Source organism: Malaya genurostris, chromosome 3 (assembly GCF_030247185.1).
Source record: "Malaya genurostris strain Urasoe2022 chromosome 3, Malgen_1.1, whole genome shotgun sequence".
Classification (NCBI taxonomy): Eukaryota; Metazoa; Arthropoda; class Insecta; order Diptera; family Culicidae; genus Malaya; species Malaya genurostris.
The window spans coordinates 300,116,288-300,130,549 of record NC_080572.1 but is presented as its reverse complement, the minus strand read 5'-3'; the positions used below and the strand labels follow the sequence as shown (position 1 = coordinate 300,130,549).

Genomic DNA, 14,262 nt, shown 5'->3' with positions numbered 1-14,262 from the left:
GCGTAGTGACAACATGCCAAATCAGGCCAGAATTTCGAGGGAGTGTCAAAGCTGTGTGGAAATGGTAACAATCGCTTCTTCAGGCACTCTTAATTGTATATTTCCTTGTTTACCGTTCCGGTAGTAATGAAGCCTTGGCTTTCTCAACCACAGCTGCATATTGCTTGCCAAATCAAATATTTTTTTAAAAAAACTTGGCCTTTTTCTTCATCCTGAAATGCTCTTCTACGCCGATCCGTTGCATGGTAATATATAAAGACATTCCGGGAAGTTTAATGTATTCCAGCATATAAGTTTCATCGCAGGAAAACTTCGTCAAATATTCGCGATACAACTTGCGAACCCGTCACATTTTGTTCATCGTTACGATTCGGTACAGTTTTCGCCTTGAAAGACTTTTTCATACCTTGCCGGTGCTGGAAAGTATGCACGAAAGGTGAAGAAATTTTTATTTTTCTGATCACAGTACGTACCAAAAGTACCTGGTCTATTCTGCAATATTTCCTTAACTTTGACATCCTTCTGATGGTTCCTGAGATCCGTTTTTGTTCCGCTCCCCGTCTTCCTGACTGTTATCAAACGTGTATCGAAAGATTTTGAAATCGTTATGGTCAGTGCTTGTAGGAAAACCTAAAATTTCACTTAGTTTTCTTACTGACAAATCCGTATTTTCATTGCGATTTTACACTATGAACAAAGATACACGTTTATCAGTCTGCGAAATATTTCACCCAGAATTTGTCACGAACAAGCCTTTCAAACCAGCAAATTCTTTTGGTCAGGATTTGGATTTAGAATTCTTATCATCGGATTCACGTTTCGATACTGACCCCCGATAAACTAATTCCATTGTAGTTGGTTTAGACAATTTGTCACCCACCCCAGCATATCTCTGTGGTCGTGCAAAACAACACACACCGAGCCGTGTGCGTCAATTATCGGGATAATGATATCCTTTCTCTCTTGCTCTATCGCCAGAGGAAAGCCGTACAATATTAATGCCGATGTGGGCAGCATAGACGGCTTCTGTTGATTATACTGATGAAAATTTAATTTCCAGGAAAGCTGGAAACCAATTTTGATACTGATTACGGTTGGGATAAACAGAAGATAATGTGAGATGAGCAAGTGCATAGTTGCTAATTGTTAATTTATTATCTATTCAAAATTCAACTACATTGCAGTCGTGTTTGTGAATATTTAAACAAGCGTGGATTGATTCAACTTTGCGTCTGTGTTAAGACGTAACGTCTATATTGGTATTATTGTATTGCCGTTTCTCATAAAGAAATAGTGATTGCATAGTCGCTGCGAAAAATTTTTTTACTTATCATTATCAAAGGAAAACCAAATCAGACAAAAATTTGAGACAAAATTTGATTCTGACAACCTGGCGAAGGATTCGAAGCGTTTGTATATCGAATTTTCAACCTTAATCGTTTGATTTGGTGTCAGTCAAACGTACGCAGTAACGTTTACGTCTTCAGCACAATTTCATCGGGTTGCTTTCTGGTGCGTTTGTCTCAAAAGATCTCTGCGAATTAGAATGTTTCGATGTTTCATTTATCTATCGTTTCCTTATAGTCTGTTTTTAATTGGCAGTGATAAAAGTAGAGCAGTTTACAGTAAATTTAAGGTGATATATATGACTTTTCAACACGTAATCTGTTCGTTGATCGCAGGGAAGCACTTTAGAGCTTTTGATGTTTATTTGTTTGCTAATGACAATTAATTTTGCTACAATCTGATTCATGGTTTCGAACAAAGAAGCGGAAAAGTAATCTTTAAGTTCAATTAGCAAAAAATTCTGAAAGTTTTGTCACTTGAACAAAGCACCATATCATCTCCAGTAAATGTCGCATTTGTGACTGACAGTAGAACCATCGATTCCGTTTTATTCTTACTTTCTTAGAACACATAAATAATTACGTTCAATCATACATTCGTGAAAAAAGTATTATCCAGTGAGCCGTGAAACATTTGATTGATGATGATATCCGTCACCAAGTTTCCAAATGTAGTGCGATGACTTCTCTCAATAGCGTATTTCTCATTTAATCGTTCCGCTGAATTGAACAATGAATCGAATGAACTGTTTTTAGTTCAGTTCAAAATGCAGCAGTTGTTCAGAAAGAAACAATAACCTCAGACATCTCTGGAACGTTTTACTTTTTCTAACACCAGCATCGTGACATGAATGCACAATCGACCGTCTCACCTTCCACGGAACCATCCGACCATCGGAAAGGCGATAAAGTTTTCCATTCTACCAATGCTAGCCTTTTTTTCTCAAGTCATTTCATACAACACGCGCGCTTTATATTACGATGACTATTACGATTAGCAGATTACGCTAGTTAAGTCCTTAGTGTTCATTAGATTAGTTACCATTAGCTTTGCTTACGATTATTTCAACGCAATCATGGCGTTAACTCCTTCGTCACGCCACTTTAACGGAAATTGCGAATCGTTAGCATTCTAGATGATTACAAGTTTTTGATAGTTTGGTTCGCAGGAGAAAAAAAACATCTAGAAAATTTCCATGAAAATTATTTGTATATGCTAATTTGTTTTCTTCTTTTCTTTTCGTTTCACGCTACCAAAAATGATCGAAATTCAACATTTTATTTCATTGCTTTCGCCGTTGGTTTGCGTTTTCCTAATGTCGTGCTGAATCAACATCAACACATGCCACATTCGTCACATACGCACTCACGCACACATACATACACACACGTCCTCGACACAAAACGTTCGTTTACCACGATAAGAAGACCGAATTATTGCAGCAAACGGAACCAGAAACGCAAGTCTCAAGTGCCAACAACAGCAACCAGAGTAATAACACACCGTCGGACCAGGCAATGTCCGTAGCGGTGGTCAGTTCGATAGCCGCCGGTAGTCCCACCAGTTGCAGCAGTAGCCCCGGCGGGGCCGGCAGCAGCTCCGGTTTGACCAGCGGTTGCAGTACCATGACCACGACCGCTTCCGGAACGGTTGCACTCAGTACGGCCGTCCAGCAGCTGTCAGCTGTGGCAGCAGCGGCCGCCGCAGCCGCCCAAAGCCAAGCAGTTCAACAGCAACACCAACAACAACAGCAACAGCAGCAACAACAGCAACAACATCAGCAAGCCCAGAGTGTGGCCGCAGCGGTGGCAGCCGCCAACGCACTGGCCGACGCCAAAGGACAACCAAAGCGATTACACGTGTCGAACATACCGTTCCGATTCCGGGACCCGGACCTGAGGTCTATGTTTGGGGTAAGTTTTTTTTTAATTTGCACTAGTGAATAGAGTTTAAGCACAGTTGTTATTAGATTCATTCGATCTAGGGTAACGGCACTCCCTTTTCATCTCAGCTCCAGTAGTCATATACGAAAACGATTAGTTAGAGTGAGATTTGCTGTCTCCGTTCGATAGATTGGCTTTAAGACTAAGATGAAATCAAGTGCATCCCGTATTGAGTTTTCGCGTCGCTAAAACAGCAGTAATTTTCGAACAATTTGATCGGCAGTATTGTTTCTTGAAGCCGAAGCAAAGATATTGCATCCGATTTTTTCACAATTCGTTGATTGAAAGTCGAGTAATCGACAAAATAACATGACGACCGCACTCATGAGATGACTATTGGTACAATAGCTATAGTAAAAAAGCTTCTAATCATCTTCATTTGAGACATGATGCAACTCACGTATCAAGATTTTCAAGCAAAATACCATCAATAGAGTTCCTCCTACACGAAGGCGACACTAGAAATTCACAAGAAATTCAATTCTCACTCATCGATGATTGCACTGGATGATTAACCTGGAATCGTTGAGGCATTTTCCCATCATGAAGATATTTAATTAGTATATCGCACGTTCATAAGGAGCACAGATAGTAGTGTGTGTGTGCGCTCGCTCCCTTTCCTGCGACGATGGCATGTGTGTCTCCGTTCATGGACATGTGAAGAATTTCTCGGAAGCAGCAGCAGATTACCCGGCAAATTGCTTAATTACGGAAGCTATCGATGTCGGGGTCTAATGAAATGAACACAAAGTCGCTCAAGCTGAAGATATTTCAAGTGGATTGATGCAAGATAAACCCCGGGTACCAGCACGATTGCACCGTCGTATAGCTACGGACCCGTTGGGCAAACAGAGCTGAGCGGTGACAGTGCTCACTGGAGACCCGATGGTGACACACGCAGTGATGAGTCACTTTCAGTAATTCAATCATTTTGTGGCAAAAAATTTAACTATTTATAGAGAACTGGTATTCAATTATTAATGCTTGCATAATTATTGCAATGTGATTCAACATTTCTACGCGCTTTCGGTATGCTGTGCGGCGCAATAATAAAATAGAGTTCTCAGAAATTATATTTCTGTATACGGGGAAAATGCCATAAACGTTGTTGGAACGCTGAAGAAATCAAAGGAGATATATGATTTAATTTAAAAACACACAAAACATTTAAGAAAATTGATGAAAGCTTTATTGGAATCAATGTATTTCACGAATAAATGCTTCAATATTGGCTTCTAGTGCGTCAGTCGTTGCTGGTTTATCCTTGTAGACATAAGCCTTCACATGGTCCCACAAGAAATTGTCCAAAGGCGTTAAATCACACTAATAGACGGGCCCAAAACGTGAGATAAGCAGTTCACCGAAAGCGGCTCTCAATTTGGTCATTGTTTCGCGTTCCGTGTGGGATGTGGCACCGTCTTGTTGAAACCACGTGTCAGACATGTCCAATTCTTCCATTTTGAGCATTTTTGTCACCGGCCCATAATCCACACCAAACAGTGACTTTTTTGGGATGTATTGGTAATTCTTGCAATGCTTCTGACTGGTTTTCATTCCAGATGCGACAACTCGACAAACACTCTCTTAACCTAGCATGAATTTTGACAGTAAAATTCAATAATTTGCAAACATTGTTCGTTCGTAAGTCGATTCATGATCAAATTATAGACCACACTGAACAAGTTTGACAATGACACAAGACACGATTCACGCGTGATCTGTCGAACCAAGAAACATGTTTCTTAAATTTTTCATTAGCTTTATTCCTCACAGTGTGCAGAGATGCTTGTACAGAGCCCCTTCACAAAACCCACGTTAGTTATGGACAGATTTGCACTCTGTGCGGTTCGTGAATGCCGTGGAGAAGGTCTCTATACCCCTTAACACCTCACATGAAAGGCAATCATTTGCATCGAAGTTCTCCTGTTTTTGTTCCATCCAAGGTAAATACTGGAGGATCCTGATTTGGGGCCAATTTTCGAACGCTTGAAAACTGCGATCAAGTCTTTTAATAGCCCATTTGAAAACGTAAGATAGAAGGAATAGCAACAGTATATAAAATTAGCAGTCTTCACCAGTGCGGTAAAATTTTACTTTCAATCGAAATGATATCAGATCAGATGAAAATGAAATTTATGGCCACTGACCGACAGCATATCGATACAAATTCATATGAGTTTTGCTGCCATTTTCAAATGAATTTCCCAGAATTCATCGTCAGTTGAATAATCGTACCTAGCCATTTGAAGTTTTGCTTGCTCAGTTTCAAGTGCCAAGTAGTCTAGTCTAGTAGTGAACAAAGTCGAATGAATAGAATTATAAATGGAGTAAAGTATTAAAAATGAAAACTGAAGGAAGAAACTATTGATTTATTTATTTCATCAAGTGGATTGAAACATTGAAAATGATCGAAAACGGGAACGGCTACTCTACAACAGTCACTTCCCCCGCACATCAAACCGGATTAAACAATGTTTCAATGGTTAAACTGAGCTTTGATTTGAAGAGAATCGATTGAAGAACTGAATGCTGCCGGTTCGATAAGTAAGCGAATGTTGTGTGTGTCAGAGTGCGAACTGCACTGCAGTAGAGAGATGGTCAGTGTGTTCCACATTCGGTTTCCATTGAATTGAAAGGAATTTTACTGCACTGGTCTTCACATGCACCGCATCGAATTTGTGCCGGGTGCAAAAATGATAGATGCACATTGTTTCTCAGTTGGATCGGTTTTACAGCGCACCACACCGAGCGCGACACAAAGCCGAGTGAAAAATGGGAAAATATAAGTAAAAACTGCCATTATTTAAAAGAAACGAAATTTATTCTTTTCGGAGGCAATTGTGACAAAAGGTCTTTCACCGGCTTCGCGGGATTGAATACGTTGCTGCAGTCGAATTTATTTCCTTGACTTGGACGATTTGTTTGAAGTCGCCATGGCTAATAGAACCAGAGAACCGAAGTTTTTACTTATATGACGGATGTATTGGAGCCGTCAAGTTGTCCACGTGTTGCATATCACCAGAGATGCCAGGTAATACAATAAGTTTAGCTAGCAAAAACGAAAATATCGTGCCAATTCTCAAAGGTCTGTAATTTCTGACGAATGTCTGCAAACAATCGAAGTTTTAAAAGTCTTTGAACGAAAAAAGGTTTACATGTTAACTAAGAAATTTAATAACTTACAGACAAATTTGCAGACTTGACATCTCTGCATATCACTGACAATGTTTCGTGATTTGTCGAAAAAAAATGGGGTGCCGTTAACCGAACACCTTGGGGTGCCAGTAACTGAAATCGGAAGACATTTTGAAAATGATGAAAAAAAAACTTTGGTTGCGAAAATTTTGATAGCATCCGGTATTAAATCACAAAATAGATCGATTTCACCTCATAAATATTCAATCCACTCACCTTTTCGATTGATGCTTTTCAATTTAAACTTCACCGAGATCTTCTATCAACTGCTTTGAAAAACTACAAGGGTTGACTGTTGACGTTGGACTACACAACTATTGTCACTGTTAAAATCTATTTTGAATATTGAAGTAGCAGGGTTTCATATAAACTTATTAGTATTGGCGAAAAAGTTTTGTTTTTTTTTTCTATAGGGGTACGAATTAAAAATACGTGAAATAAAATAAATGGTTGTCAAGTGTTGAACATCTACAGCTTGCTTGTGCTGTTTTATTCATAGTCCTTCATAGACAAAAAGTGCACCAGAGTTTTATGAGTCAAATAGTCCCAGATTCTTGAGAAGCTTTTGAAAACTTTCAATTTAAATATCCTGGATTTCCGCTGATTTATTACTAAAAGAAACTAACGAAATTTAGTACTGAAAAGTACTAGAATACAGTAAATATAAAATCAACACACACATTTAGAGAAGTGTTTCTTCTCTAAAATTGAGATCAAATAATTCTAATGGTTACTGCACTAATCGGATTTCATATGTAACTATATGTTTGATTCAGTGGCGTCTCGTCCGTATGTGCACTGCACAACCAGATTCTCTATTCATTATTCGATGAAATCAGGTCGGATGGTACCAATGATACCGAACTTGGATACGCACCCTCTAGAGAGGCTTCTGTGGCTTATGCTTATGGCAGTTGAAAATAAATTGCTGTCTTAGTTGCAATGTCAAAGCGGTTTTATTGACAAATTGGCTCGACATGCTAAGCACCAAATTCTTCTGTTGTATTGATGATACAAAGTAAGTTTAATAAAAAAAAATCCCATCCAAAAGTATATTGTTATTTAGTTGTACTGAAAAACACAAGCGAAACTATTAGATCTGATATCATACCACATGCTCAGTGCGCAACCACGAGACGCCACTGGTTTGATTAGTGGATATTACTCTATTTGTTGAGTATTTACATATTGATTCACTTGATTATCAACTTAACTTAATTAGCTTTTTCTTCGTGACGTCAGTATTTAATTTGCTTGTTAATTCTTGAGAGTTCACTAGTGCTTTGACATGCCTTTCGGAGTCTTGTAATCAGTGTTGACAATGAATAATTTAATATCTAATGATCCAATTAAATTTATAACATGTATCGTGTTCAGTTTTTGCGTCAATCTTATGGACTTCAAATTGTATTAGCACACCGGTTTACCGTTATACAAACACGCGTATATGAACACGTGTAGTTATTTTCAATGGATTAAAAGCATAAATGAAACGAGAGGAAAAATTTCCAATATATCAGACGGCACATACTTACTTCTGTGACTCAATAGATCTACACGACACAAACAAGGTTCGGTGAACCGCACCCATGCACCCGGTACTTGCTCCGGTTCGGTACAAATACAAATCAAGTGCACAAAACCAGCTTGCATCCTTGCACCGGGTCGGAAAAACTGGAAATGAGTGTCAATGAGAGAAATTCAAAACTTCCGTTTAATACAATGACGGTGAAGAACTAACTCATGGCATAACAATAACACCGTCTAAAGCTCTAATTTGAGTTGTAGAAGAAAAAGAGAAATTTCGAACCATACTTTTTTTTTTTTTCATAAATACGTTTATTTCTTAAGGCAGTTTACATAAGTTTTTCTTCGCCGTAGCATCACTTTTACATAATATTCTTATCCTAATTTAATTCTAACATAGTCACAACGTTTTGCATTTATTAAAACATATTCTCTTATTACTTAAATATCATCTTAGGTAACTCGTCATTAATTATGAAATCTACTCGGAAATATTATTTGAACCAAGCGATTAACTTCTATAAATTATAAAATAAGCTGTTATTTTCAGACATTTTGTTAATAATTTCATAAACTGTTTCGAGTTTGTTTGTATCATTACATTATTTTTATTCTAATTTAGCTATTGGTTGAACTCATGGACGCAGCTGGGATCAGAACTAAGTCTTGAAAGGGGCCTTTATTAAATTGAAACTCCAGTTTTCTTTATGAAATGATAAATAAGTTTCATGTATGAAAGGTCACGACAAGCAAGAATGTCTCGAACTGGGATATTGGATAGTCTACCTTGGGTACGCAAAGAATTTATTAGTTGAGATCTGACATCACGATACTCCACGCATGTCCAAACGACATGATCAATATCTCGATAACCTTCGCCACAAGCACAATGATTAGTCTCGGAGAGCCCAATTCGAAGGAGATGTGCATCTAACGTGTAGTGATTGGACATGAGTCTGGACATCACACGAATGAAATCTCTACTCACATCCAGTCCCCTGAACCATGCCTTTGTCGATATTTTCGGAATAATTGAATGCATCCACCGACCCAGATCATCTTTATCCCAAGAAGCTTGCCAGCTGGCAAGTGTTCTTTGGCGAGACGAGCTATAGAATTCGTTGAAAGCAACGAACCATACTTTGGTTCTGACTGATAACTCATCCGTAAATCGTATTTATTCAAAATTGAAGAAGTGTATACTAAACTAGAAGAAAAATGCCATGGGATTTAGGACTTTCATGTTTTGAAAAAATCGATATATTTAGATGTTATAATGATTTTGTCATTTCGAAGAACCAGGGTTTATTTCGAACCACTTTGTAAATTGAGACAAGTTGAACAAATCTTGATATAAAATGTTAAACTATGAAAAAGCATAAGATTTAACGATTCATTAATTTGATTGGTTTGACATAAAGTCGCCATAAATAAGTTCAGTTTTTTTTCGGGGGTGTTTTCCGCGGACCCACACGAACGAAAAGATGCGACCAACAGTGATGCGTACCAACGTCGTGCCAGTTTACTCCAGCGTACAAGATCCAGCCAGCCACTGCCGACCACCCGTTGAAGACTAGATCTCCCAAAGCTCATATGGTGTGAAAATAAAAAAAATCTAGTTTAAGTAGTTTAAACATATGCCCTCGGCATCTTATAGCTTAACGCAATGTGCCTTAAAATATGTTATTAAATAAAAAAAAAAGTTCAGTTTTTGCAATGACTGATTGGAAACATATATTGGAGAAGCCAAATGAATGAAAACCGTACAGAAAAGACGATATTTTAGAAAAAAATACGCACAGAGACAGGACTCGAACCTGCGTTCTTATTCCGTGCATACGCGCTACCACTTCGCCACCCTAAGTCTTGTGATAGACACAGCACTAAAACACGACTAGGCATAATAAAGCGTACATCGAACATGGTCTACATCCTAGCCGTCTCACGATCGGTACCATACATCCAAACATCATCTCTGTTCATCAAATACTAGTCGTCTTGCTCTATACCTATAGATAAACACAACCCGATTAGATGCACATAACAAAATCATAACACAAGTATATCAACAGTTGATATGTATAACAATTTGTGTTGTTTTGAGATATTTAACAAATTAGAAAGGTTGAAAGTTAAAACTTATGGTAACTATATAATAAAAAAATCAGTTATGATGTTTTATTTTCAATTGCAAGACTCATGATAATGTTCATTAATTGAACAAATGAGTTCTTCCGTTGTTTCATATCGCAATATAATGATCATAATTTCAAAGAACTAAAAGAAGAAATCAGATCACTAAATAAATTATTCATTTAATAAAAAAAATCATTCAACAGGCTGTGATATAGTTTTTCTTTGTTAAATTTGCTATCTAATTTATTACAACTATTGTTATAAATTTCTGCTTTCGGACTTCTGTAGTTATATCAAATTCAATCATAATTGTGATACGAACGTTTCAAAATTTGTTACGATTTTGTTCCGGCTAGAGTATTTTTTGTTATGATTTTTGTTATTTTAACAGCTTACAAATATTCCAAAATTTGCTACAAAATATTTCTGAAATAAATTACTCCAGTTGTTATAATTCTGTTATTACCTTCTGATCGGGAATGGCGGTTTGATTTTCCATAACAATCTGCTCCAGTCAGCGACTGGCACTAGTAGAGAAGGTGACAAGCGATTATAAATACACTCTCCTACTCAGTGATTGAGCGAAAAATAGGTATATTGGTGATAAATTACCTGATATTAAAAACCATTTTAGGTTCCAGTGATTACCAAGTTATGAATTGAAAAAAGCCAGTTTTCCAAAAACTAGAAAAATAATTTGATCCATCCTGACATGGAAATAAAAAAAATACCAGACTAATATTTTCCGATGAAGAACGGTTGTACCAAATATTCTGAGAGATCGCATATCTTTTTCTCATGGAATTACTGACCAATGGTTCGAAATTCATTATATTTCCCTGTCAAACCATAGGACTTGTACCTACACTTTTTTCGTAGATGCTGACCAAGTTTGACGGATGCATCTTTAAGAGTATTGATTAATTGGAATAGGGTTTTGAGCAGTTTCAGGACCCAAACAACTTGAAACTTAATTATGTTCCCAACAAATTTAAGTTTGCTCGAAAGCTACTGATCTGGCAAGGAATCTGCAGTTGTAGTCGAAAAACTTTTTTATCAATACTAAGAATTTCTCTATCATGACTAAATGAATTGAAACAATCATACGAAATGTCTGCATTGATTGAGTTTATCATTTATCTTTGTTGACAAATTTAGATTGGTTTCGACGAGTAGCAATTATAGTAAGATGGTGTTGCTGACTGAATCATAGGTCAGCACTTGTATGTGCGCAACAATTACCAACTCCATGTGTTCAGTAATTAAACAACTTTCCCGTACATCAAAATTCAAAAGCCAAATGCTTCTGATTCGAGAATCGAGTTGTGCCATAGTATTCTGCCAAGTCAGCTCGTCTGCCAAAGCGACGAGTGTGTAACTTTAAATTTAATGCAAACTATTCCCTAAAACCCTGGTCCTGGTAGTAGCAGTCATTAAAATTCTATTCAATTTCAAGTGCGGCATTCGCTCGAATCGGGATTTATTAGCATTAGTACAATTGTAGCTTACTCACTCCAACCAATGTACATTCACAGATTAATTTTAAACTTTCTATCCCTCTCTTTCTACTCGCCCCCAAAACAGCAATACGGAACCATCCTGGACGTGGAAATCATATTCAACGAGCGTGGCAGCAAGGTATGTAGTCGGATTCTCACATGTGCTATGATTATTTTGACACTAATTTGACAGAAATTTATTCTTTGTCAGGATGTTAGGGTTTAGTAGTGATAGGTTAGATTGTTTTGAAATTCATAAATTCTCGTTTTAGTCAGAAGATAGTCAAATCTTTATGACGATAACCTTAGGGATTGTACAAAAGCTTACGAACTCTATCTGAAACAGTGTTAGGATTAAACTTCATCGCCAAAGTGCGGAAACAGAACAAAGGAAACTATTCTTCTTTTCCGCAAATAAAATCTCTAGTCGATTCTAGGCCACCGCGTAATGGCCTTAGTGGAAACGTGAAGAAATGTTGATTAAAATCCTTGCCAGCGTGAAAATTAATTAATGCCTCTCTCTCTCTTTCCCTCAGAGGGTTTCCCAGCAACCGAGAAACTGTAGCGAAACTTTACTATCCGTATCACTGCGTGCCCCCTGCAGGATATATTCCTGGCACAAGTATAACGATGGGTCTGTTTGAATTGCATTATGTCAATTATAATGGTTTGTTATATTCCCTTCGGATGTGAACTCAAATCAAAAGAAGAGTAGTTTCCAACATTGATTTAGCGGTAGACTTCACAGGAGCTGATTTTAATTGAGAATAGTACGTAAGGTCCACAGTAGGTCAGATCAATACATTTTTGTTTTCAAATATCTCAAATTCCTTCATATAAAAAATGAAATTACGCTTAAAAACAATTTGCAATCAAAAAATAATCTTTTCTTTTATTTTTGTTTATAAGTATCTTCAAACTTTTTACTTTGGTTTTTCCAATATCTTATATTTTTTCAATGTTTTTCTTATTTTTTTTCGTTGTTTTCCACGCAATTTTTTTTCTTTTCTCTTCAGACATCTTTTATTTTCGGTCAGTTATTTTCCCCAACTCATGAGGTCTACTTTGCTAGTAAAAACCGTTCTAACCGACATTTTCTTAGGTGCACACACTTATACACACGAACGCTCAACACACAAAGCCACATGTACACTCATTCAATCACACGTCACTATCGAGAGAAAATAATCATTTTTCACCACCTTTTTTGCTCGAACATGCCCGAATCTTTCCTGATGTCTTGAACCGTAGATTAGTTCTGTATTTCGTTTTATTTTACGTCTTCGGTTTAGTGCTCGGATTTTCCCACTTTTTTTTTCTCCATTCAACATTGCGCGCGCTGTACTAACACATGCGTGTCCGGTTCTATTTATTTATTTATTTTAACTTTTCTATTTTCGTTATCGTTTTATTTTTGCTTTCTGAACATGAGACTGTGATTTCGTTACATTTCGTTTATTTTCCTCTCATCTTTGAAGCTTGCGTGATCCGAAGCTCACGGGTTTTTATTTTTTCTCTTCTTTTTGATGGAGTATGGAATGTGAATCTAGTTTTTTTTTGTTTTGATTAGTATTGGTTATGATTGTTACTACTGCTGCACTGGCAAGAGGTTTTTCTTTTATCTGTGTGTGTGTGAGTGTAAAATAGCATTTATGGACAATCGAAAGTTTGTTGCTTACAGTTTGTTTTCGTTTTAGTTTTCTCTTGGTGTTAAAATCTGCATTTTTATGACTTCGAAACTGTCATCATTTTTATGTACTGCGAAGTATTTGCTTTCCCTTAGGATGTTTCGTACTAAATAGTTGAATTGCTGGAAATAAGTCGAAATAAAAATTGCTCCTTTTCATGTATCCTACTGTCGGATGAAGAGTTAGTTTGGCATGATGACGAATTGCATCAGTTAAATGTGCATTTTACCTGTTTGAAGTTTTTCGACTCCACCTTTCGATTTGGATAGTTTTCATGGTTTGATGGTCTAGACTGTATTTGATATCACTTGGGTCGAGCTCTGCTAATCTCATTACTGATATTTTCGAACTTATTTAAAACCTGCTTACTTTGAATTCCGAACTTAATTGTGATATCGCAAAACAAACCATTTAGTGTAAGAATAATGCTTGATGTTTTGTTCTATCCTCGCTATTTGATCCAGAAACAGTCAAAGAATAAAGGAAAACATTAAGTGTTAGAATGTTTTTGAGTTGCTCTTCAAGTCGATTTTCCCGCCCAAGTTTCCAACTAATTCTAATACGACTAAGTACAAACTATGTTGCAACAAGAGTACGGACATGTTTCTTCACAACATAATTAGTTGCCAAATAGTTATTTAAGTTTCCAGTACCACATCTTTTTATCATATTGAACTAATTTATATTTATAAGTTATCGTTACTTATTTCAAGCATATCACAGTTATGCTTGAAAATTGAAACTTGAAACTAGTTGAATATAAGTTTATTTTACGTTACAAAATCATTATGAACAAGTAAGTGTATGGTCATATCGCTACTGTTTGATATAGCTGTAACATAAACATTACAAGGTTATAGCATACAATTTCTGCATTGATTCAGATAGCTATCGGTTTGTTTCCGCAACACAAAGTTAACGAAAATG

At 36.8% G+C, this 14,262-nt stretch overlaps 1 protein-coding gene across 6 annotated transcripts in view; it reads left to right on the top strand.

Annotated features, from left to right (window-relative positions):
• The window catches only part of LOC131439112 (RNA binding protein fox-1 homolog 2-like), a 573,206-nt gene that overhangs the window by 422,412 nt on the left and 136,532 nt on the right, over positions 1 to 14,262 (top strand). For 4 of the 6 annotated variants that reach the window (XM_058609732.1, XM_058609728.1, XM_058609731.1 and 1 more), the window contains 2 exons: positions 2,772 to 3,260; positions 11,733 to 11,786. In XM_058609732.1, coding sequence (XP_058465715.1) covers positions 2,772 to 3,260; positions 11,733 to 11,786 — 543 coding nt within the window. The remainder of the gene's footprint in view (positions 1 to 2,771; positions 3,261 to 11,732; positions 11,787 to 14,262) is intronic. The other 2 variants (XM_058609730.1, XM_058609729.1) reach the window with 2 other exon arrangements.